This window comes from Hyla sarda, chromosome 1 (genome assembly GCF_029499605.1).
Source record: "Hyla sarda isolate aHylSar1 chromosome 1, aHylSar1.hap1, whole genome shotgun sequence".
Lineage (NCBI taxonomy): Eukaryota > Metazoa > Chordata > Amphibia > Anura > Hylidae > Hyla > Hyla sarda.
In genome coordinates this window covers 316,625,151-316,652,708 of record NC_079189.1, presented here as the reverse complement: position 1 = coordinate 316,652,708, position 27,558 = coordinate 316,625,151, and the positions used below count along the sequence as shown (strand labels likewise).

Genomic DNA, 27,558 nt, shown 5'->3' with positions numbered 1-27,558 from the left:
AACAGACAATGTTTCCCAACCAGTGTGCCTCCAGTTGTCGCAATACTACAACTCCCAGCATACCAAGACAGCCAAAGGGCATGTTTGGAGATGTAGTTATGCAACAACTGGGGGAGAACAGTTTGGAGACCACTGTGTAGTGGTCTCCAAACTGTAGCCCTCCAGATGTTGCAAAATTTCAACTCCAAGCATGCCCAGATTGCCCAGGCATGCTGGGAGTTGTAGTTCGGCAACATCTCAAGGGCCAGCATGCCTGGACAGTCTCGGCATGCTTTGAATTGACATCTGGAGCACTACAGTTTGGACACCACTGTATAGGGGTCTCCAAACAGTGCCCTTCCAGATGTTGTAAAACTACAACTCCCAGCATGCTGAGACTGTCAAGGCATGCTGGGAGTTGTAGTTCTGCAACATCTGAAGGGCCAGATGTTACAAAACTACAACTCCCAGCATGCCTGGACTGTCTGGGCATGCTGAGAGTTGTAAGCTGGAAGCTGGAAGGACAGTGGTCTCCAAACTGTGGCCCTCCAGATGTTGCAAAACTACAACACCAAGGATGCCCAGACAGCCAAAGGCTTTCTGGGCATGCTTGGAGTTGTAGTTTTGAAACTCCCAGATACAGCTGTGAACATCACTTTACGGCGATCTTCACAGCTGCATCTGTCAGCTGCCGGTCGTGGTCCCTGCGCCGGAGGTAACTGCCGCCGGTCCCCCGCTGCACCATCGCCGCCATCTTTCCCCCGCTCTGCCCCGACATCCAGGGGTGGGCAGAGCGGGTGAAATGAAAGTTCACCCCACCCCTGTGATTTGCCGGTCAACCCTGAACAGCCAATCGCAGGGGATAGGAGGAGGTTGCACCCCTGCCCCTCACTCCTATCTTTCAGGATGGATCATCCCTATTTTCCAGGCTATCTGGTCATCAGAGACCCGATCAGCTCAAGACACCCCCCCCCCCCCCAAGCATTTGCGTCCGGCTAGCGGCTGGGATCGAAATTCCCACAGGCGTACAGGTCCCCAAAAGGTAAAATAGCGGCCGTGGTCCCCAACAGGTAAAATAGATGAATACGACTAGGTACACAAACAGTTTGGTGCAGTTTTTGAGTATATTTCTTATGCAACGCCAAGAGAAGAGCAGGTCAGAATTAAAAAGCACACAGATTAGAGCCTCGGAGGACCAGAAACATGTTTGCTGGTGCAGGATGCATGTATCAATAATATCATTTTTGCCTACATACGGACCCTATAGAGGCCTAAGTACCAATACAGACTCCAACTAACCCTGTGTATTGTGACATCTTGCTGCCCCTCAATGTTATACATTCAGTTAGCAAGAAGAGGTTGTAAGTGTTTTTTAAATTTAGATTATTGGTTATGTGCCAAAAAGAACATAGTACACTGTTCAAAAAACATAAAGGGAACACTTAAACAACACAATGTAACTCCAAGTCAATCACACTTCTGTGAAATCACACTGTCCACTCAGGAAGCAACACTGATTGACAATCAATTTCACATGCTGTTGTGCAAATGGAACAGACAACAGGTGGAAATTATAGGCAATTAGCATGACACCCCCAATAAAGGAGTGATTCTGCAGGTGGTGACCACAGACCTCTTCTCAGTTCCTAGCTGGCTGATGTTTTGGTCACTTTTGAATGCTGGCGGTGCTTTCACTCTAGTGGTAGCATGAGTCTACAACCCACACAAGTGGCTCAAGTAGTGCAGCTCATCCAGGCACAACAATGCGAGTTGTGGCAAGAAGGTTTGCTGTGTCTGTCAGCATAGTGTCCAGAGCATGGAGGCACTACCAGGAGACGTGAAGGAGGCCACACAACCCATCAGCAGGACCGCTACCTCTGTCTTTGTGCAAGGAGGAGCACTGCCAGAGCCCTGCAAAATGACCACTAGCAGGCCACAAATGTGCATGTGTCCACTCAAACGGTCAGAAACAGACTCCATGAGGGTGGTATGAGGGCTTGACATCCACAGGTGGGGGTTGAACTTACAGCTCAACACCGTGCAGGACGTTTGGCATTTGCCAGAGAACACCAAAATTGGCAAATTCGCCACTGGCACCCTGTGCTCTTCACAGATTCAGAGTCTGGAGATGCCGTGGAGAACATCCTTCTGCCTGCAACATCCTCCAGCATGACCGGTTTGGCGGTGGGTCAGTAATGGTGTGGGGTGGCATTTCTTTGGGGGGCCGCACAGCCATCCATGTGCTTGCCAGAGGTAGCCTGACTACCATTAGGTACCGAGATGAGATCCTCAGACCCCTTGTGAGACCATATGCTGGTGCGGTTGGCCCTGGGTTCTTCCTAATGCAAGACAATGCTAGACCTCATGTGGCTGGAGTGTGTCAGCAGTTCCTGCAAGAGGAAGGCATTGATGCTATGGATTGGCCCACCTGTTCCCCAGACCTGAATCCGATTGAGCACATCTGGGACATCATGTCTTGCTCCATCCACCAATGCCACGTTGCACCACAGACTGTCCAGGAGTTGGTGGATGCTTTAGTCCAGGTCTGGTGGACATCCCTCAGGAGACCGCCACCTCATCAGAAGCATGCCCAGGCATTGTAGGGAGGTCATATGATCATGAGGAGGCCACACACACTACTGAGCCTCATTTTGACTTGTTTAAGGACATTACATCAAAGTTGGATCAGCCTGTAGTGTGGTTTTCCACTTTGATTTTGAGTGTGACTCCATATCCAGACCTCCATGGGTTGATAAATTTGATTTCCATTGATCATTTTTGTGTAATTTTGTTGTCAGCACATTCAACTATGTAAAGATGAAAGTATTTCATAGGATTAGTTCATTCATTCAGATCTAGGATGCGTTATCTTAGTGTACCCTATATTTTTTGAGCAGTGTATTTTTGCTTGGCTTGTGATTTAAGCATTTGGTTCACACATGGAAGGGTGAGGGTGAATGGGTGAGGAGTCTAGTGCAACAAGATGACATTGGCCAAGATTTATCAAACTTCCTGAAACCAGAACAGTCTCAGCATTCATTTTATCAGATCTTGTTAAAATGTAAAAGCAGAGCTGTGATTGGTTGTTATGGGAACACCAGATAGATTTGTTTTCAGGCAGATTGAGCCACTGCATCTATTCTGACAAAAAAGTGTGGTGCTGGCTGCAGCAGGAGCTCTTAATAAAGGTCTATAAGCACCCAGAAAGTATGCAGCCTTTCCACCCACATGTTACTTTCTGGCTCTTAGACAATAATCTAGGATTAATTTTGCTATATCTGTCCCAGAAAATCAATTTTTTTTAAAACAGTGATCGACAATGTATCATCTGCCTTATTTAGACCCATGTAAAATAGTTGGCCCATCTTTTAAAGAACGCAATGACAGGATAAACTGTTTGGGTAGTTCTTGAACAGGAGCCCACTCTGCTTAGGTAAGCATTAGGAAGTCTTTATCAAAAAGGATGGTCCATATGTATTATTTCTTAATAGACAAAGGTTATATAAGAAAGCATGTGCAGTCCACAGAGCCCATATAAGGCCAATAGTTAGGTATCATTTTTATGCTGTTCACAAACAATCACATTTTCTATAATTTTGATTATGATAACAGAAACACATAGTTTATACAACACAGCACGTACCTTTGGATATTTTCTTCAAGTAGCTTTAACTTCTCTTCATCCTCCTCACATTGTCTCCTTCTAGCCTCTTCCTCTTCCACGGAGCCAGCCGGTGCTCCCTGCATAAGCCATTTTTCTCTAAGTGATTTAGACTGTAAAAAAGACAGTAGGTTAGACATATTTTAAAATGTGAATCAAAGGAAAATAACCTTTATGAAAAACTGTCCATTTTGTCTCTCCGCTCCTTGCAGAGTCCAGTCTATGCATTAAAAAGCTTTATCCAAAGCTGGTATACCCTAAACATCTTTGGTTTTGCAACCAGGGATCTCTATCCTCAAACTTTTTCAACATGGGCTCCCAAGTAATCAAAACTAAGGCTCAAGAGCTTCTGACTGTTTCAGTTGTCTCTTCTTCCAGGTACTTTGTAGTCTTGTTGAATCATAGGGGTCTCATTCCAAGCTGCTCACTCTCACTTTCAGGGTAGGCACATTTCTCTACTTAATCTTACACTGCCAGTCTCACACTCACCTCCAATGGCCTTCTGACTAGGTAGGAATAGTGTCATATCTCTACAAGCCATCAGACACTTAGCAATCATCTAATGTTGAAGGCCAGACAGCTCTAGCAACTCACCACTTTTTACTCTCTCAATGCCAGCACCACTTATGCTATCCTCATTGCTGCTCCACCAAGCGTTTTTGACAGGCCAGGCTCTATCACTGCATGTGAAACACAGAACACAGTTCTGGAGGAAATATCCTCAGTTTTATGTGAGCACGTGGACCGTTCAACAAATAGCCACATACACCAATCAGCTTCCACCTACAGCACCCCCCTCCCATGTTAGCTTCTGCTTTCTTCCTAGTAGCAGCATGGCACATGAGGCTGGAATTCCCCAACACCATGTTGTCTAACTTCCAAAACCATAACTATATACACAATATAAATGCAATACAAATTCACTAAACCTATGCACCAGGTATAGTTTACACAAAAAATATTCCAACAGCATATTTTGATATATAAGAACAGCAAAACAGGGCATAGATGGAAGGCAGACATTCTTTACAATATTCTCCAGTTCTCACCCTCCTTACATATTTGTATCCTGGCTCATTGAGATGGATAAATTATGCCCAGACCTTATATATCTATACACATATTCTTTCAAACTGTTGTTTTTGTATCATGCGTTTTAATTGTTTTGCATAAGAATGAAAGCATGCACCATTAAAAAAAAAAAAAAAAAAAAAAGCCAAGTTATACCCTTACAATAACAAATATGCTATTATTTGGCACTTTATGCAGTATAGATTATTTGCTAGTTTTCTAATGCTCAACATTTGTGACAACTATTTTAGCATTTTTTGTTTACCTCCTTTAATTACAGCCCCTTAAGCTTTAAAATAACAGTGAAAGTAAGTTACCATGACAACACTGCACAGGAATTCGGCATAGACTGTTAACCTTTTGCTGTTTGGAAAGGAAATACTCTTTTTTCTATTATAATAATAATTTCTAGTTTATAGAATGATGAAAAAAATATGCTAGTAAGGTTAGCATTTGGAAACAGTGAGAGCAACTCTACACACAAAAATGATTTCAGTTTATATTACTTTCCTACAATAGTCCCTCTTTAAAAGTAAATGATGATCTAATAACGAATTTTTATAAATTTTCCTCTACAGTCTACTAATATTTTCACACATTTTACATGCAGTAAGGCTTAATGTGAATATCTATATATCAAAACAAATTATATATATTTTTTAAATCTGCATAGGTCCAGGGTTATGTGCTGACTAATGTAAATCATTGATCTGTTGCATAGTCATAAAGATAAATGATAAAATTCTAGTAATATACAGTCACCACTAGGTGGGTCTGATGTTTACCGTATATACTCGAGTATAAGCAAAGTTTTTCAGCATGGTTTTTCGTGCTGAAACCCCCCCCCCCCTCGGCTTATACTCGAGTAAACTCTCCGCCCTCAGTGGTCTTCAACCTGCGGACCTCCAGATCTTTCAAAACTACAACTCCCAGCAGCCGATGGCTGCCCGGGCTTGCTGGGAGTTGTAGTTTTGAAACCTCTGGAGGTCCGCAGGTTGAAGACCACTGCGGCCTTCGACATCATCCAGCCCCCCTCTCACCCCCTTTAGTTCTGTACTCACCTCCGCTCGGCGGGACATTAGGGTGCGATGGTCCGGTGCTGCAGGACTGTCCGGTGGGGAGGTCGTCCGGTGGGATAGTGGTTCCAGGCTGCCATCTTCACCAGGGGGCCTCTTCTCTGCGCTTCGGGCCCGGCCCCAGAATAGTCACGTTGCCTTGATGACGACGCAGAGGGACGTTCATTACCAACGTCCCTCTGCGTCGTCGTCAAGGCAACGCCTCTATTCCGGCCCGAAGCGAGAGAAGATGGCAGCCCGGAACCACTATCCCACCGGACGACCTCCCCACCGGACAGTCCTGCAGCACCGGACCAGCGCACCCTAACGTCCCGCCGAGCAGAGGTGAGTACAAATCTAAAGGGGGTGAGAGAGGGGAGGGGGGGGGGACTGGATGATTTCGAAGGCCGCAGTTGTCTTCAACCTGCGGACCTCCAGATTTTTCAAAACTACAACTCCCAGCAAGCCCGGACAGCCGATGGCTGCTCGGGCTTGCTGGGAGTTGTAGTTTTGAAACCTCTGGAGGTCCGCAGGTTGAAGACCACTGTATCAGACATTGACAAGCGGTGATGATGAAGGGGGGGGGGGATGACATGTGGTGATGATGACAAGGGGATGATGAAGGGGGGTGGGATGATGACAAGGGGATGATGAAGGGGGTGTGTGGGGTGATGACAGGGGGATGATGACAGGGGGATGATGAAGGGGGGGTGGGATGATGACAGGGGGATGATGAAAGGGGGGTGTGGGATGATGACAAGGGGATGATGAAGGGGGGGGTGTGGGATGATGACAGGGGGATGATGAAGGGGGGTGTGGGATGATGACAAGGGGATGATGAAGGGGGTGGGGATGATGACAAGGGGATGATGCAGGGGGTGTGGGATGATGACAAGGGGATGATGAAGGGGGGTGTGGGATGATGACAAGGGGATGATGAAGGGGGGGGTGTGGGATGACGACAAGGGGATGATGAAGGGGGCTGTGGGATGATGACAAGGGGATGATGAAGGGGGGGTGTGGGATGATGACAAGGGGATGATGAAGGGGGGGTGTGGGATGATGACAAGGGGATGATGAAGGGGGGGCGTGGGATGATGACAGGCGGTGATGATGATGAGGGTGTTAATGACGGGGGTCTGGATGATGACAGGGGGGATGATGTATTTACCACCCTAGGCTTATACTCGAGTCAATAACTTTTCCTGGGATTTTGGGGTAAAATTAGGGGCCTCGGCTTATATTCAGGTCGGCTTATACTCGAATAAATATATATATATATATATATATATATATATATATATATATATATATATATATATCAATAATAAACCAGTAGGCAGTAAGCTACCAAGCCACTGCTCGAGATAGCTAGAGGAAGCAGCCACAAACTTTATGGTTATACAGGAGATTTGGAGTTCTGTATCAGATAAACAGAGCTCTAACCGCTATTATGCTACATTAGAAAGATTTATAAAACAGCATTTTGAACCGAAAAATGGTAACATGGTATTAAAATATAGAAAACCACTTTATTCTATATCTATTGTTTTGTTGTTTTCTGTCATAGCAATCAGATGCTAAGGGCTATTTTTATTCTATTTAGCATCACATTATCCTTATTATAACAAAAAGGAATGCTCCATGCACTTAATTCAGACTCTCAACAGATGCTAAGCTACAGACAGGTATACAGACCTGCCCATGAGACCAGAGGGGAAAAATAGCCAACAGAAAAGATTCACCCAAGTCAGCAACATCAATATAAAGCTTAGAACCAGAGATGCATTCTGTTTTAAAGGAGCACTCCAGAAAAAGTATTATTATTATTTGCTCATACAGTGCAGCATAGACTATTATTAAATAATAATCTAGGGGATTTTGTGTATACCTCTATTTATATCTATTCTAGTTGAAGTGGTATGAATAGACTGTCTGCCATCTTTATACCTATTTTCCCTCTAATATGGCTCTTTAATACAGCCTAAATTTCCCCAGCTGTCTGGCAGAAGAGGAGGGGGTCTCATCCCATTGCACCAGCTCTGCTCTTTGTCCTATAAGTGATAGATCAGTGACACAGGTATTTTGTTCCCAAACTCACAGTAAATATCAAAATGCATCTCATAGGACACACTAAAGAATATGTACACAACACACAGCAGAAACAGGTAGTGTGAGCCAGAGGAAGTTACAAATCTACAACAGCTAAACAGTTTATGAATTTACCTACATTGAGGGGTCACAAAGAGAAACAAGGAAAGTAGAGCAGATTGGTAAGGGATCTAATGGCTAGGATTTGCTAGGTGATGATGTAAACCTGTAGTTTACAGGAATCAGTTACAAAGGAGAGACTGACATCGTGTCTACACAGTAGCGCAAGTAATTTACAAGTTGTTAGACTTGGGATCTGTAACAAAGAAGTGGATCCGCTGTACCTGTGTGGATGATGACGTGGGCCATACCAGAGAGCGGAGCCCGCCGCAAAGCGGGATGGACTTGCTGCAGCAGGCGGCACTCAGGTCACTACCCCTGATACAACTTGTCCACACAGGCGGCCGAGGTGTAACGTGGCACAGGAAGAAAGAGGCAACACGAAGTCTGGACAGTCAGGAGGTCAGAGCTGGCGGCACAGTAGCAAGGTCAGGTCATGTAGCAAGAGGTCAGTGGGCAGGTGGCACAGGAGCAAGGTCAGGATACGTAGCAACAAGATCAGATACACAGCAAGGCAAGACACAAAACTGAATGCTTTCTCTAAGGCTGATAAGGCACAAAGATCTGTCAAGGGTCAAAAGGAAGTGCTTGTACTTAGAGGGTCATTGGGAAGTAAGAACTAATTACATGCGTACTGTCCCTTAAAATTTCAGATCCAGGGGACGCGCCGGCAAGCAGGAAGCACATGGGGATGACAAGGGAAGTGAGGAACGGAGGGCTGAATGTGATCGCATCGCTGGATGCAAATTGCAGTACGGGCAGTGCCAGGCAGGGGAGGAGGAGTGTGTCCAAGTCCAGCATGTCTGACGTGGCGCGACTCCTAACAGCCCCCCCCCCCCCTTAAGTCTCCCACTCTTTTTAGGCTGGAGAAATCTGAGCACCAGATCCCGGTACAAGATGTTCTCCACAGGTTCCCAGGACCTCTCCTCAGGACCAAAACCCTTCCAATCAACCAGGAAGTACCGTATCCCAATGATCGTCTTGGTGGCGAGTATTTGCTGGACTTCCAACACATCAGAGGCCCCAGAAACAGGGGTAGGAGAGATGTTCTTTGGAGAGAACCGGTTAAGGACCAACGGCTTGAGGAGGGAGACGTGGAAGGAGGTCGGGATGCGCAGGGAAGGAGGGAGATGTAACTTGTACGCAACTGGATTGATGCGGCGTAGGACTTTAAAAGGACCCAAGAAGTGCGGACCCAATTTGTAACCAGGTTGCTTCTGACGGACATACTTCACAGAGAGCCAAACCTTGACTCTGGGGGAAAAAAATGGGGGAGACCTCCTCTTCTTGTCAGCCTGGGACTTCATGCGGGAGGAGGCGACAGCTAGAGAACGCCAGGTTTCCTGCCAAATAGCTTGAAAGTCCTGAACCAAAACATCTACTGCTGGTATTCCAGTAGAAGCAGGCAGAGGAGGAGGAGGACGAAGATGATGATCGTAAACAATAAAGAATGGAGAGGTACTTGTAGACTTGGAGTCACAATGATTATAAGAGAATTCAGCCCAGGGTAACAGATCGGACCAGTTGTCTTGCCGGACAGAAACAAAATGGCGAAGATGCTCTCCAAGTACTTGGTTCATCCGCTCCACCTGGCCGTTGGTTTGCAGATGGTACGCTGATGAGAAATTCAATTTGAAGTTGAGGGCCCGCCAAAACTTGGAAACAAACTGAACCCCTCTGTCAGAAATGATGTGAAGTGGTAGACCATGCAGGTGGAAAATATGACGGAAAAATTGATCTGCCAACTGAGGAGCAGTAGGAAGTCCAGGCATAAGTATAAAATGAACCATCTTAGAAAAACATGCAACCAGAGGAGGACGGCAAATCAGTGATGAAATACATGGCAATGTGGGTCCACGGAGACTCAGAGACAGGTAAAGGAACGGAAAAAGTCAGCAACATCACGCTCCAGGTGTGGCCACAAGTAATGACGGGTGATGAGCAAAGTTGACTTCTGTATCCCTGGATGACCAGCCAATAAGGAAGAATGTCCCCAGTTAAGCACCTTCATCATAAAGCGAGTTGGTACAAAAGTCTTTCCCAGGTGAACTTGCTGAAGATTGACCGATGCTGCTGATACCAAACGATCAGGAAGCACAATATGACGAGGTATAGGTTCCTGTCCCATCACTTTGAAAGCTCGAGAGAGGGAATCCACTCTGACGTTCTTGTATGCAGGTCGAAAATGAATGAGAAAATTAAACTGGGAAAAGAAAAGCGACCTCCTGGCCTGCTGAGGGTTCAGTCGTTGAGCAGACTGTAAGTAAAGAAGATTTTTATGGTCCGTATAGATATTGATAGGATGAGTTGCTCCCTCTAATAAGTGACGCCATTCTTCCAGAGCGAGCTAAATGGCCAAGAGTTCCCGATCACTATGGTGTAATTCCTCTCTGCAGGAAAAAAAAATTTGAGAAGAAGCCGCAAGTCACAATTTTTCCCTTGGAGGATTTCTGAGTCAAAACTACTCCGGCACCTACAGAAGAGGCATCCACTTCAAGGCAGAATGGCTTATCCAGGTCTGGTCTCGTCAGGACAGGAGGCAAATGCTGACTTCAAACGAGAAAAAGCTTCTTCTGCTGTAGGCGGCCAGGACTTCAGATTGGCACCTTTCTTAGTAAGAGCCACAATCGGGGCTACCAGGGTGGAGAAATGCGGAATGAACTGCAGATAATAGTTGGCAGAGCTAAGGAAGCGTTGGATAGCCCACAGACCAGAAAGTTGCAGCCAGGTTAGAACAGAAGACAGCTTCAGGAGGCCTTGGTTACAGACAATATAGCCGAGGAACGGAACTTCTCGAAGAGACATTTCTCGAGTTTGGCGTAGAGGCGGTTGCTCTGAAGGCGTCTCAGGACCAGACGCACATGAGTGCGATGAACTTCCAAGTTGGGCGAGAAGATCAGGATGTCATCCAAGTATACCACAGCGCAAGTGTAAATTCCGGGGCGTTACAGAGATCAAACTGCATCCCTAGGAACTCATAATGGCCATCACAGGTATTAAAAGTCATCTTCCACTCGTCTCCATCCTGGATCCTAATAAGGTTATACGCCCCTCGCAAGTCACACTTGGTGAAAATCTTGGCTCCTCATAGGCGATCAAATAGTTCAGAGATCAGTGGAAGGGGGTGCCGCTTCTTGATGGTGATCTTGTTAAGACCCCGGTAATCAATGCAGAGATGGAGAGCACCGTCCTTTTTTTCCACAAAGAAGAAACTGGCTCCGGCTGGAGAGGTAGACTTCCGAATGAAGCCCTTCTGTAGGTTCTCGCTGATGTTTTCAGACATGGCCTATGTCTCAGGAGCTGACAAAGGATAGCTTCTTCCCTGAGGGGGCGAAGAACCTGGCAGAAGATCAATTGGACAATTGTAGGGTCGATGAGGAGGAAGACCCTCTGCTTGCTTCTCGCAAAACATGTCAGCAAAGTCTTGATACGTTGATACAGGGTAGGCAGACCCAGCAGAGAGGGAAAAGGAATAAGATGCTTCAGTTGAATTGTCACCAGACAACGGTTCCAGCAATCCTGGCCACAGGAGACTTATCCGGAGCGCCAATCAATAACCGGAGCTTGGCGTTGCAGCCATGGCAGGCCGACGAGAACCGAGGAAGAACAGTGAGGAAGCACATAGAACTTGATCCACTCCTTGTGCATAGTGCCCACTTGCATTTTCAGAGGTTCAGTGATAAATTTCACCTCAGAATTCAGGCACTCTCTGTTGATAGTGAAAATGTACAGAGGCTTAGGGAGCAGTGTGACTGGGAGATGATATTTATGGACCAGAGAGGCATCCACGAAGTTCCCTGCTGAACCAGAATCCACAAAAGCAGAAATGAGGAAGAAACCAGAAGAGGAGAAGAGCTGAACAGGCACGTGCCCTAGGAGCATGCATTTCCCGGTCGCTGAGGCCAAAGAGGGCAGTTATTGTGAAAATGCTCAGGGCTGGCACAGTACAGGCACAGATTCTCTTCCCGTCGGCATGTCCTCTCTTGCGGAGACAAGTGAGCTCGTTCCACCTGCATGGGCTCTTCAGCAGAAGAGGTAGGCAGAGGTGGCCGCCGAAACAGCAGAGCCAAACAGGGTAGACGGCGTGAACGGGCAGATTCACGTTCTTGACAGAGCTCCTCTTGCCTCTCCACAAAACGCATATCAATGCGGGTAGCCAGCAGAATCAATTCAGTCAGGGAAGATGGTGGATTCCGTGTGGCCAGGGCATCCTTTACCCTACTAGAAAGTCCCTTCTTGAAGGTGGCACACAGGACCGCATCATTCCAATCTAATTCAGAGGCTAGAGTACGGAATTGGACAGCGTAGTCGCCTACAGAGGAATCCCCTTCACGGAGGTTCAGGAACACAGTTTCTGATGAGAAAGAACATGCTGGCTCCTCAAAGACACTGGGACAAAGAAGGCTCACCACGAAAGCCACTTTAGCACGTTCAGATGGAAACTGGTCAGACATGAGTTCCACGTGCATAGAGCACTGGGAGGCAAAGCCTCTGCACAATTTAGGGTCCTCTTCATACTTGGTAGGCAGAGAAAGGCGGCAAGGGAGGCCCCGGTAGTTACTGTCCCCAAAGGGGCCGCAGGAGCGGATTGACGCTGCTGTACTGAAAGGAGCTGCTGCATCATGGTGGACAGCTGATTCAGTTGCTGAGCCTGTTGAGCAAGCTGTTGTAACTGCTGAGCCACAATTGAGGAGAGGTCTTCAACACTAGGCAGTGGCACCATGGCGGGATCCAGGGCCAGATCTTACTGTAACAACTGGCGATGAAGTGGATCCGCTGTACCTGTGTGGATGATGACATGGGCCGTACCAGGGAGCGGAGTCTAAGGTGCCGCTGGTTTTCACCAGAGCCCGTCACAAAGCAGGATGGACTTGCTACGGCAGGCAGCACCCAGGTCACAACCCCTGATACAACTCGTTCACATAGGCGGCCAAGGTGTAACGTGGCACAGGAAGGAAGAGGCAACATGAAGTCTGGACAGGCAGGAGGTCAGGGCTGATGGCACAGTATCAATGTCAGGTTATGTAGCAATAAGGTCAGATACACGGCAAGGCAAGAAACAAAACTCAACGGTTTCATAAAGGCTGATGTGGTACAAAGATCCGGCAAGGGTCAAAAGGAAGTGCTTGTACTTACAGGGTCATGGGGAAGCAAGAACCACTTAACTGCATACTGTCCCTTTAAATTTCACAGAGCCAGCACACATGCCCTAGGAGGCGGGACGCGGGCAAGCAGGAAGCTCACGGGGACGACGAGGGAGGGGAGGAACGGAAAGCTGAATATGATCGCGGGGTGCGAATCGTAGTATGGGCAGTGCCGGGCAGCGGAGGAGGAGTGAGTCTGCGGTCAGCATGTCTGACTGCGTTGCGATTCCTAACAGGATCAACGATGTATAGATAAATCAAATATAAGTGCCTTACCTTATAACACTGCAAAAAAAAAACGTTTCAAAAAAGTTACACCTTCCCTAATAAAAGTAAGAATCACTCCCCCTTTCCCCATTTAAAGAAAAAAAAAAACTGTGTAAATAAAAATATGTGGTATCACCGCATGCAGAAATGTCCAAACTATAAAAATATATTGTTACTTAAACCACACGGTCAATGGCGTACGCGCAAAAAAATTCCAAAGTCCAAAGTTGCGTATTTTTGGTCACTTTTTATATCATGAAAAAATGAATAAAAAGCGATCAAAAAGTCAGATCAATATAAAAATGGTACTGATAAAAACTTCAGATCATGGCGCAAAAAATGAGCCCTCATACCTCATCGCCGTGGATATTTTGGTAAAATGACTAATGTCACTGCAAAGTAGAATTGGTGGCGCAAAAAATAAGCCATAATATGGAATTTTAGGTGCAAAATTGAAAGAGTTATGATTTTTAGAAGGTAATGAGGAAAAAATTAAAATGCAAAAACGGAAAAACACTGCATCCTTAAGGGGTTAAGCCCAACCACAAGCTCGCACTATAGATGTCCTATGTTTATAATAGGCTACCAGCATCAAATCAGTACAGGTTAATGTAAAGAATGAGTGGACTGCAGTAAAGTGCTTGCCTAAGTGTCTACAGCTACTTCAAACAGCTGATAAGTATAGATGTGAGGGCCAACACCCCCCTTCCACACACACACATACACACACACACACACAGATCAGATATTGATGGCCTATTCTGAGAAATTGCAAGAAATTATACCAAAATAAAGCTGTATAATAATTTCCATATACTGAAGCTAATAAGACTGAATAATAAGGGATCCCATTATTCCTCTTTAAGACATTTTAGACTAGTAGGTATTATAAATGAGCCTGATTTTACAATCATAGCCCCATCTTGGACACTGTGTCTTTTCCTTTAGGTATTCATTGCAATAAAAGTCTCTATACTCTATTACTCTACCCATCATCCAACATTAAAACAGAGGTGTTTAACACGCCCTTGCTTCTTGCTTCTACACAACATGTAACATTATGGGCTAGGTGACAGGCTCATATAAACAGCAGCTCTTCCAGGCCCTGGATAATGAAAGAATCTCAGGGATCCTTTAAATGGCATTGTATTGTTTTATGAACCCCCCCCCCCCCCCCCCAAAAACATGTTCAGACCATGGAAAAGTTACTGTTATACATGTAGCTAAATGATCCTCCTGATATATAAATAACACACACACACACAATACTAAAATAAACGCATTGTGAGGATACAGATATCATCTGTCACGTTTGTTTTTTCATGTATATAAGATGAAGTCTGAAGAGTATTGATTTTGATGCCCATCCGATATCCCATATATGACAGTATCCCACATGACAGTATTCTCGCCTTCACTTGTAATCTTCCTAAGGCACAAGCTTCCTTCCCTCCATTGTCAGTGCTGGGTATACTGCTACATTTCAGAAACACATGTTTGCATCAGAATAATGTGTGGAAGTGTCTCTTTTCTGCTGTCAGCTCTTACCTTTAGGTGCTGCAGTTGGAGAATTTGGTCTTCAAGCTGTTGTCTTTTGTCCTCAATTGCAGCCTGGCGTTTTCTTTTTTCCTTTGCAAGAGAAGGAGAAAAAAGACAAAGATGAGAACATGTACAGCTTTGGATGCCTTACAAGCAGCTGTTAGCATGTGCTAGCTGTGCTGATCCTGAGTGCAGAGGGATATAACATGTGATGAAGATAACTGCTATACACTGACATAGAAAGGAAGCCACCAGCTCCCTCTCATTGATAGCTGCTACACTCCCAATTTAAAGGGACATTCATATTTTATGTCACAGGCACTAATAATAGACTTTGCCGTCATTCTGATTAAAACATTGCTTTGACCATATAAACACCTTACTGTATGTAATATTGTGCTCATAGTCCTTGTACAATCTCTGCTTCAATGCCAATGCATGTGATTAAGAAAACAGCCACAATGACAAAATGAAAAAGGCAGCAACGATCATCTGCACATCATTAATGCATGACATTAAAACATCCACAAGAAATATATGTAGAAAGCAAATTAATATTTATCAATTAGAAAAGGATTTTCCTACGGCACTATGGATGGGTAGGATCACCGGTCCCTGGTCTAGGAAAGTGCTTTTTGGGTAGAATGACGGTGGTGCTCTGGTTTTAAAGAGCACAAAATATCATATCAGTGTAGGAAAGGAAAACCGACCACTCCCCATGTTCGTCTTCTTTTTTTATTGCATAAAATACTCACATACAAACATTAGGGAGAGGGAAGGGTACAAGCGGCAACAAGCTCTGTTTCGCACTAAATGAAGTGCTTCTTCCGGCCATCTGGCCGGAAGAAGCACTTCATTTAGTGCGAAACAGAGCTTGTTGCCACCCCACCCTCACCCTCTCCCTAATTTTTGTATGTGAGTATTTTATGCAATACAAGAAGTCGAACATGGTGAGTGGTCGGTTTTCCTTTTCTACACTGATACAAATTTATATTTATAGTGATGATCAATGGTATGGGTGTGTCTGAATAACACTTTATAGCCTTCCATAATATTTTTGTTTTACAATCACCAATATGATTATTTTCCTCCATTTAGGAAAAGTGCACTGCATTTTACTGCACACAGGAAGCAATCTATATTGTTGCTTATTTTCAGCAAGCCAAATCTGGCATACAAGGTCATATGGCTGCCTAAAGATCAGGAACACCAGTCTTGACCAATTCATACAACTAAGCCTTCACTGGACCAAGTAAATTTGGCAAAATCTTACTATTCTTTTACTTGGAACAGTCAGTGAAATAACTATTTCCAGTTATCATCTAACAGGTAGAGTCATGGCCGTTGTATGATATGTACAGTACTTAACACCATTCGTAAGGGAGTTTGACGTGGTCAAGGAATAGAGAGGACCAAACACTTGTAGGACTGGGGTGTCATCTTTAGGACACTTTACAACTGTGTTGTGCAGCTTCAAATGATAAAGTTGTTGAAATATTTTTGACCCCCTTCCATGGCATAGCTGATGGGCGGATCTGGAAATCTGATACAGAGAATCAGGATATAAACAGTGTAGGGTTCAGGCTGACTGATCAGTAATCCTTTATTTCATCCTTAGGCCCCATTCACTCTACTGAGAGACCATGCAGAATATCCAAGAGGAATTTGCCTTGCAGCACCCTCCAATCGATCCCAATAAAAATTCTGCTGCTCAGTTTACACATCAGAAGTTCCTTGGAAGAGCTGTCGATGTTCAATCTTCCGGCGAAATCCACCAGCAAACTCCAGTTTGTCAAAGGGATGGTACTTATGTCTGCAGCCAGTTTTCGTGGACGTAAGTGCCGATTCTGGATAATTTTGAATGGCACAAATCCATTAAGGAATTCAGTGAGGAAAATGTACTCACCCTTACTGTTTTGCTTGTTTTGTACGTTACTATATTTTATGTCTTTCTCTTAGTTTTTGTATGCACTTTAAACTTTATATTAAAGCTTAAAATGTTAATGAGTTTGGTCCTTGTATGCTTTAAAAAAATTTATAGCCTTTAAAGGGGTACTCTGCCCCTAGACATCTTATCCCCTATCAAAAGGATAGGGGATAAGATGTCTGATTGTGGCTGGGGACCCCCAGGATCTCGGCTGCGGCACCCCGCTGTCATCACTGCACAGAGCAAACTCGCTCTGTGCGTAATGACGGGCGATACAGGGGCCAGAGCATCGTGATGTCATAGCTCTGCCCCTCGTGACGTCACGACCCGCCCCGTTAATGCAAGTCTATGGGAGGAGGTGTGGCAGCCACCACTCCCCCTCCCATAGACTTGTATTGAGGGGGGCGGACCGTGGCGTCACAAGGGGCGGAGGGGCGGAGCCATTTCATCAGATTGCTCCGGCCCCTAGAATGAACCTGTTCTTTCTTTCTGCGGACTCCGCATGGAATACAAAGCCGTCTATGAGACAGCGCATTGTTGTGTGGTCTTAGCTCTGGCATGGAGATTTTCCTTGTGGACATTCCGAAATGTGAACATAGCCTAATAGAACATTTCACACTTTGAAAGCTGGAGCGCAATTTATGATTGTGTCAATCTTATCATCCTTATTCGATTATTGGCCACACATCACCCTGTGCAATAGGGCATGTGCTGCAAACAGATGACAGAAAATGCTTGGGAAACAAAGAACTTCAGCCAAGGAGAGTTTGAATTGGCATGTGTTTTGCCCTACTGAACTACTATATATATATATATCAGTTCTACTCCTAAAGACAGCAATTGAGGTAATAGATACAGATATCAAACCTAAAAAAAAAGCATGACCTCCATGGGCACTGCCACACTCCAGTAGAGTCCCAGAAATCATCCATATAACATTTATTTATTTCTACATGTTTCAAGGATGGTCTACCCTCTTCTACAGGTACATAACATGACTTCATGTAACATTATATTCACCTTACATTATATCTATCATTAATATTATAGCTGCACAGATTGTCATGGAAATAAATGCATGACAATCTACCACTAAAAGCATTTGTCACCAACACACAGATTAGGTAATAAATGTGTGATGGCTGGAGTCTGACCATTGAGAATCGGTTCAATAATGAGAACAGAGGTTTCAATGCACCCCTTGTGTGTCCACTGCTCTATTCACTGCCATGGGGCAGGCAGATATTGCTGAGGACCCATACTTTCTAAAATTGAAATCTGGGAAAATCTGGGAAAAATTATATCCTCCCGTATAATGTATATATGCATCCAGCCGCTCTTCTATGGTCCCCTGCACTGATGTATATACACCTATTCATATTTCCCGCAGAGAGCTGTGATTGGCCAGATGGTTCCAGCAAATCACAGCTCTCTTTGGGAAATAGGAATATGTGTATATTTATGTCAGTGCAGGAGAGCATAGAAGAGCGGACGGCCGCATCTATACATTATACAGGAGGATCACAGCGGGTGTCAGGAGTGACATCCACTGTGATCTTTCCTTAACTGCAGGTACTACTGCTCCCAACATGGAGCACACTCTGCTCAATGCTGGGAGCTGTAGTACCTGCATTAATAGACAGATCACAACAGGTGTCAGAAGTTACACTCGCTGCAATCTGTCTATTAATACAGGTACTACATCTCCCAGCATGGAGCAGAGTGTGCTCCATGTTGGGAGTAGTAGTACCTGCAGGTAAGAACAGATCACAGCGGGTATCACTACTGGAACCCAATACGATTGTCCTTTCTATTGCAGAGATGCAGAGCGGCTCTCTACAGCGCTCGCATCTCTGCACTATACTCCGGCCCGTGATGTGAATAGAACATCGCTCATTCATATTTGCCGCTGAGAGCTGTGATTGGCTGCAACCATCTGGTCAATCACCACTCTGGGCGGAAAATATGAATGAGTAATGTTCTATTCACATCACTGGCCGGAGTACAGAGCAGAGATGCGAGCGCTGTATAGAGACGCTCAGCATCTCTGCTATATTATGGACGATCGCATCGGGTGTCAGGACTGGCACCCGGGGCAATATGTCTATTAGTACAGGTACTACTACTCCTATCATGGAACAGTCTGTTCCTTGCTGGGAGTAGCAGTACTACCTAAAAAATGTAAAAAATTTAGAAAAAAAAGTGAAACACGCATACTTTATTAAAAATAAATAAAAATTTAGTTATAAAAATTATAAATTTCATTAAATACATATATTTTTTCCATCACTACTGCATCCTTTTTATTCTTTTTTTTTGGCACCCAAAAAATGTTGGGTACCAAAAAAAACTGCCAAGGTGCAATTTCCACACAAATGAAAAAACGGTAGAAAAAACGGCTGACGCAGGATATTGCAATGGCGTTTTTTCAGGCATTTTGTCAACCCAAAAAACGCAGGACAAAAAAACAAGGAGAAACTTAGCCTTTGTAGAAAAATAAAAAAGTTATAGGGGTCAGAAGATGACAATTTTAAACGTATTAATTTTTGTGCATGTAGTTAGGATTTTTTCCAGAAGTACAACAAAATCAAATCCATATAAGTAGGGTATCATTTTAATCATTTTGGCCTACTGAATAAAGATATGGTGTCAATTTTACAGAAAAATGTACTGCGTAGATACGGAAGGCCCCAAAGTTTACAAAATTTAATTGTTTCTTCAATTTTGCTGCACAATGATTTTTTTTTGTTTCGCCGTAAATTTTTAGGTAAAATAACTGATGTCATTACAAAGTAGAATTGGTGGCACAAAAAATAAGCCATCAAATGGTTTTTTAGGTGCAAAATTGAAATGGTTATGATTTTTAAAATGCTATGTCCTTAAAGGGGTATTCCGCCCCTAGACATCTTATCCCCTATACAAAGGATAGGGGATAAGATATCTGATCGCGGGGGTCCCGCCACTGGGGACCCCCATGATCTTGGCTGAGGCACCTCGCTGTCATCACTGCACAGAGCAAACTCGCTCTGTGTATAATGACAGGCGATACAGGGGCCGGAGCATCGTGACATCACGGCTCCGCTCCCTCGTGACGTCACGCCCCACCCCCTTAATACAAGTCTATGGGATAGGGGATAAGATTTCTAGGGGCTGAAAACCCTTAAAAATCTTAACCCTTCCAGCACTTATCAGGAACTTCTTTTCTTTTCAAATTTATTTTCTGTCTGACCACAGTGCTATCTGCTGACACCTCTGTCTGTCTCAGGAACTGTCAAGAGCAGGATAGGTATGGGATTTGCTTGTACTCTGGACAGTCCCTGACATGGACAGAGAGCATTGTGGTCAGACAGAAAATAAATTAAAAAAGAAAAGAACTTCATGTGGAGCATACAGCAGCTGATAAGTACTGGAAGGATTAAGATTTTTAAACAGAAGTCATTTACAAATCTGTTTAACTTTCTGGCACCAGATGATTAAAAAAATAGTTTTTCACTGAAGTACCCCTTTAAGGGCAACTTTTGTTTCGATAATATATGCAAAAGCTCCCTCATACACATAATAGCCTGATCCTTATAATGGAATGCTGTATAAAGAAACAATAGTAGTAACATTCAGTGGACAAAAAAGTCTACATAAAGAAGGAGGGACGAGGAGGAAAAAAAAGGTGTGCATGTGACAGCAGGCCTTCTCATGAGCAATAGTCCAGAAATGCCAAGGCAGGACGGCACAGCACTCTGGTGGTTTTCGTGCATCAAGTAGAAGAAAGCGATCCTGGCACTCGTATTAATGCTGAAATAACTTTGCTTTCATTATAGCTTCATGGCAGGTACACTTAGGCGGATGCGTTACGGCTATACCAGCCTTTCTATACCAGATGCGGTTGAGAAAGGCTGGTATAGCCGTAATGCATCTGCCTAAGTGTACCTGCCATGAAGCTATAATAAAAGCAAAGTTTTTTCACCATTAACACGAGTGCCGGGATCCCTTTCTCATGAGCAATATACCTATGGGGAGTTGGAAGCCAGACAAGTGTGAGCCCTTTCTGACTTTTTGAAAAGCATCTAGGACTGTCAAGTAGAATGAATGAATGACGTAAATGTGTCAACCTCAACTGCCTGTAATTCATGTTCTCTTATTATGTGGTAAAGGCACTCAAGAAAAGCAACCACTGGAGTTAGTCCAATGCATCCAGAGACCAGCTAGAGTGTTATAGGCTACTAGGAGAAAATGCCTAAATAGGTCTTTTTAGTCAAGACAGCAATGCAATGTATGGGAGCTAGAGGATCATGAATTGTGTTATATATAATAAACAATTTCTTCCTTCAGATTTGATTTTCAGGTCAAAAGTGCTTGTGTTGCAAATTTTATGTAGTAAACCAGAGGTTTGATATCACCTAAATAGCATCTTACAGGTCTTTCCTTGTATGTATCAAGGAATAGAAGATTTTTGTTTCAGTGTTAGAGCCTTGTTCCACTCAGCAGTCAAAGTCCAATGTCTCTCTCTGATTTTGTTTGGAAAGGTGGATTTACTATGTCGTAGTCACCTCATATATCAGTTGTCCATAGACCGAGGAGACAGTATGGGAAAGCAAGGTCTTTCTGATGCCACTCTTTTTTTTTTTTTTTTTTTAAATATGAGTGCTTACAATAGGTGATAAAAAGCAACAGAAACCCTCCAGAGTCTTATGCCACTCTCCCACTGCCGTTTTGGTTGGGATCAATACAGAATAGGTATCAACTGAGGGCATATAGAAAGGGCAAATGGTTGTGTGTGAAGATTTTGACTGTGAGCAAATTGTTGGCCTATTTAGTCCCTTTGGAAATTAGGTCATAAGTCCAGATGTAGATGTGATATAAGAATTGTAATAAAATATAGTAACAACAGTCACTAAATGCCATTAATGTATTCATGAGAAATTACCTAGACTTAAAAATGGGGTGAGAGGTCAGGGAGCCATAGAATACTAGGTGGAGGAAAAAAAAAGTAGACTACAGAGACACTCATCTCTATATTCCTGTGCCATGAAGTAAGTCAACACAACAAATGACCAGCATGGCAACATGATATATGCTAGTTTCCTACTAGCATAATAAAGACTAATTTTTTCATCCATATTAGAGCCACAAGTCCCATCAGACCTGCATTGGTCTGGGACTTCCTGACGAAATATGCATGCAAAAATGCATTTATATTACACTAGTCTGAAGCTGATCATAAATGGAAATCTGGAAAGAGCAATAAGCATAACTTTGTCTGTTATGTGAAAAGTAATACTGTAAACCACAATAGAGTGACTTTTTAGTGTTTTGGACCACATCCGTGAAGGACATGCTGTAACAGCTGAGATAGATCTAAATGTATAATAATGCCCAAGTATTTTATATGTTGAATTTGCTTTTGGAAGATGAGGAAAGCTTAATAGAGAGGTCACTAGGTGTTGCCATGTTAAAACGCATAATGCATAACTATTTTAGGCAAACATATCAACCCACTGAATTATTAAAAACTTTATACTATCACACAAACTATCATTACATCCTCCTCTTTAAATGATGTCTATCAGTTACTCTAGTATTCTACACTTGCATATGGGAAGTGGCACATAAGTGTATGCTCACACAACTTCATAGGGACATTGGGTTCAGAGCAGTTAAAACCTAGTTAGAATAGGAAACCAGAGGACAAAAGTAATAAAAAAAAACTCTATTTCAATAAATTCCTTTACAATCTAGGAAAGCAGACAAGTACAGTGTTCAGGAGAATCCATTTACGGACATAGTATAGCAATTTTTAGCAGCAACGTTCACAGAGAAAATTTATGATGTCAAAAACCACGTCAACCTAAGTGAACCAAACCTGACAATGAATTCAGCTACTCCACTGAACTGCTGTCACCAGATCACAGTCTAATGGATGATCTCTAGGATTCGGTGACATTGGAGATCTACATCATGTATGTGCAGCCAAAACATCTGCAGCAACTTCCTAATGATCCTATCATGTGAACATGGACTAGAATACAGTATCTAAGGAGTGACTTAGGTTGTCCTGGGCTCAATGTAAGACTCTACCCTTTACAATAATAAAGTGTTCACTGAGTGTAAGTACTGGAATTATAATACTTGGATAAGTTCCCAAAACACTGATCAAAGGTCCTAATGATAACAGCAACCTACTTGACATACACCAGTGGCGAGACAGCTCAAAATAGAACAGCGATGCTGTTGATAATAATAATGTCCCAGCTATTACTGTTTCTCCACTTCCCTTAACATTTGCTAAACGTTATTGTCATTAACTGGGCGGGGGGTGGGGGGCAGGGAAAAGTGAGCCATAAAGCTGTCCCTATAAACCACTCTCCCTGCCTACTTGCCCATCCGCCTTAAATGACGGATCGATAACTAGGAGCCGATCCCTTCCTTGCGCTAAAGTGCATTGGCGTAGAAGTCAACAAAACAAACAGAACTGTACAAAATCAGGAAACAAGTCAGGAACATAATGGGCAAACAATAACCAATTAACAGCTATGTAAATACAAACAAGGCAGGATATAGCATACTTACATACAGTTCAGAAACAGGAATCAATATAAACGGCAGATATGATAACATGAACAAGATTAGATATGAGGATAACTTTACAGCAGACAAAACCAGGAGATGCAGGGGATGAACTGGTTAACTGAATGTCAGAACATTAAACGGGTCAGGAAACAGAGCACTGTTCACACTGGACTCAGAACAAGGAACACACTCGACACCCCACTCCAATCATGGAGGGACATCAATGCCAAAGTCAAATAGGCTCCTAGCAAGTGGGCAGTCTCCACCAATCAGGAAACTGGCCTAGGAGGAAACAAAAATCCTAAATACTAGCAAACACGTGTACAGATACAAGACTCACTCACTCCTAGATACACAGATTAGCACAAGGCTCAGAGCAGGATTCTATCTTTAGAGTTGCAGGATCAAACAAGGTCAAAACAGGACTGACCAAACGCACAGTGTGAATACAGACTAAGGCAACACAAAGCAAATGCAGAACGAACATAAGCAAATACTAAAACCTGACAAATGTACTAAAACAAAGCAGGCTAAAATCTATATATCAAACAGGACAGATAAGCATGGTTAAAATGGATATGTGTACAGACAGACATAGTTAACATCAAGCCAACATGGCCAGAATACAGGTCTAATCACCAGCCCAGAACAGCACCTGAAGAAGCCTTATATATCCTCCCAGTACTGAAGTCAAGAATGTTAACTCTTCCCATCCCAGGGAGAATAAACAAAGAAAATGTTCAGATATAAACAATGTCTGAACAGGACCCAAAACAGAAAATACAAAACACATATAAACAGACATTACAATTATTGTGTTGCATTGAATGAAAGAAATTGTGTGGGTGCTAATCCTAATATAGAAAAAGGCTATGAACTAGTATAACAAAAGATAAGTTACTTAAAGGGGTATTCCAGCAAAAAACTTTGTATTTATATCAACTGGCTCCAGAAAGTTAAACAGATTTGTAAATTACCTCCCTTCAATAATTATCAGCTGCTGAAGTTGAGTTGTTGTTTTATGTCTGGCAACAGTGCTCTCTGCTGACATCTCTGCTTGTCCCGGGAACTGCACAGAGTAGAAGAGGTTTGCTATTGGGATTTGCTTCTAAACTGGGCGGTTTCCGAGACACGTGTCATCAGAGAGCACTTAGACAGAAAAGAAAAACTCAACTTCAGCAGCTCATAAGTACTGAAAGGATTATGATTTTTTAATAGAAGTAATTTACAAATCTGTTTAAATTTCTGGAGCCAGTTGATATATATAAAAAAAATAGTGGGGCAGTAAAAATAGTATACAGTGGGGATCAAAAGTTTGGGCATCCCAGGTAAAAATTTGTATTAATGTGCTTAAAGAAGCCAGGAAACATGGAAAAACATGGAAAAATCTCCAAAATGCATCAAATTACAGATTAGACATTCTTATAATATGTTAACAAAAGTTAGATTTTATTTCCATCATTTACACTTTTCAAAATAACAGAAAACAAAAAAATGGCGTCTGCAAATGTTTGGGCACCCTGCAGAGTTAATTGCTTGTACTGCCCCCTTTGGCAAGTATCACAGCTTGTAAACGATTTTTGTAGCCAGCCAAGAGTCTTTCAATTTTTGTTTGAGGTATCTTTGCCCATTCTTCCTTACAAAAGTCTTCCAGTTCTTTGAGATTTCTGGGCTGTCTGTCACGCACTGCTCTTTTAAGGTCTATCCATAGATTTTCAATGATGTTGAGGTCAGGAGATTGTGAAGGCCATGGCAAAACCTTCAGTTTATGCCTCTTGATGTAATCCCCCGTGGATTTCGAGGGGTGTTTAGGATCATTATCCATTTGTAGAAACCATCCTCTCTTTAACTTAAGCTTTTTCACAGATGGCATCAAGTTAGCATCCAAAATTTGCTGAAATTTTATTGAATCAATTTTTCCTTCTACTCGTGAGATGTTCCCTGTGCCACTGGCTGCAATACAACCCCAAAGCATGATTGATCCACCCCCATGTTTAACAGTTGGATAGAGGATCTTTTCATTAAATTCTGTTCCCCTTCTTCTCCAAACGCATTCCGGCCAAAAAGTTCAATTTTAACCCCTTAAGGACTGAGCCCTTTTACACCTTAAGGACTGGGCCATTTTTTGCAAATCTGACCACTGTAACTTTAAACATTAATAACTCTGGAATGCTTTTAGTTATCATTCTGATTCCGAGATTGTTTTTTCGTGACATATTTTACTTTAACATAGTGGTAAAATTTTGTGGTAACTTGCATCCTTTCTTGGTGAAAAATCCCAAAATTTTATGAAAAATTTGAAAATGTTGCATTTTTCTAACTTTGAAGCTCTCTGCTTGTAAGGAAAATGGATATTCCAAATAAATTATTTTTTTATTCACATATACAATATGTCTACTTTATGTTTGCATCATAAAATTGACGTGTTTTCACTTTTGGAAGACACCAGAGGGCTTCAAATTCAGCAGCAATTTTCCAATTTTTCACAAAATTTTGGAACTCGCTTTTTTTCAGGGACCAGTTCAGGTTTGAAGTGGATTTGAAGGGTCTTCATATTAGAAATACCCCATAAATTACCCCATTATAAAAACTGCACCCCCAAAGTATTCAAAATGACATTCAGTAAGCGTTTTAACCCTTTAGGGGTTTCACGGGAATAGCAGCAAAGTGAAGGAGAAAATTCACAATCTTCATTTTTTACACTCGCATGTTCTTGTAGACCCAATTTTTGAATTTTTGCAAGGGGTAAAAAGGAGAAAATTTTTACTTGTATTTGAAACCCAATTTTTCCCGAGTAAGCACATACCTCATATGTCTATGTTAATTGTTCGGCGGGCGCAGTAGAGGGCTCAGAAGGGAAGGAGCGACAAATGGTTTTTGGGGGGCATGTCACCTTTAGGAAGCCCCTATGGTGCCAAAATAGCAAAAAAAAAAAACACATGGCATACCATTTTGGAAACTAGACCCCTCGGGGAACATAACAAGGGGTAAAGTAAACCTTAATACCCCACAGGTGATTAACGACTTTTGCACATGTAAAAAAAATATTTATTTTTTTTACCTAAAATGCTTGGTTTCCCAAAATTTTACATTTTTAAAAAGGGTAATAGCAGAAAATACCCCCCAAAATGTGAAGTCCAATTTCTCCTGAATCAGAAAACACCCCCTATGGGGGGTGAAAAGTGCTCTGCTGGCGCACTACAGGTCTCAGAAGAGAAGGAGTCACATTTGGCCTTTTTGGAGAAATTTTGCTCTGGGGGCATGCCGCATTTAGGAAGCCCCTATGGTGGCAGGACAGCAAAAAAAAAAAAACACATGGCATACCATTTTGGAAACTAGACCCCTTGGGGAACGTAACAAGGGGTAAAGTGAACCTTAATACCCCAGAGGGGTTTCACAACTTTTGCACATGTAAAAAAAATTATAATAAAAAAAAATACCTAAAATTTACATTTTTACAAAGGGTTAAAGCAGAAAATACCCCCCAAAATTTGAAGTCCCAAAAAAATGACCTAAAATTTACATTTTTACAAAGGGTTAAAGCAGAAATTACCCCCCAAAATTTGAAGTCCAATTTTTCCCTATTCAGAAAACACCCCATATGGGGGTGAAAAGTGCTCTGCTGGCGCACTACAGATCTCAGAAGAGAAGGAGTCACATTTGGCTTTTTGAAAGCAAATTTTGCTCTGGGGGCATGCCGCATTTAGGAAGCCCCTATGGTGCCAGAACAGCAAAAAAAAAACCCACATGGCATACTATTTTGGAAATTAGACCCCTCGGGGAACGTAACAAGGGGTTAAGTGAACCGTAATACCCCACAGGAGTTTCACGACTTTTGCATATGTAAAAAAAAATTATTTTTTTTTACCTACAATGCTTCTTTTCCCAAAAATTTTACATTTTTTAAAAGGGTAAAAGCAGAAAATACCCCTCAAAATTTGTAACACAATTTCTCCCGAGTACGGCGATACCCCATATGTGACTCTAAACTGTTGCCTTGAAATACGACAGTGCTCCAAACTGAGAGCGCCATGCGCATTTGAGGCCTGAATTATGGATTGCATAGGGGTATTCTACGCCAGTGATTCCCAAACAGGGGGCCTCCAGCTGTTGTAAAACTCCCAGCATGCTTGGACAGTC

At 43.0% G+C, this 27,558-nt stretch overlaps 1 protein-coding gene across 2 annotated transcripts in view; it reads right to left on the bottom strand.

The window, feature by feature from the left end:
- Positions 1-27,558, bottom strand: part of LOC130272539 (paralemmin-2-like) — a 177,154-nt gene that overhangs the window by 83,161 nt on the left and 66,435 nt on the right. For both annotated transcript variants that reach the window (XM_056518388.1, XM_056518396.1), the window contains exons 2-3: positions 14,937-15,017; positions 3,623-3,753 (exon numbers count right to left, since the gene is read on the bottom strand). In XM_056518388.1, the coding sequence (XP_056374363.1) occupies positions 3,623-3,753; positions 14,937-15,017 (212 nt within the window). The remainder of the gene's footprint in view (positions 1-3,622; positions 3,754-14,936; positions 15,018-27,558) is intronic.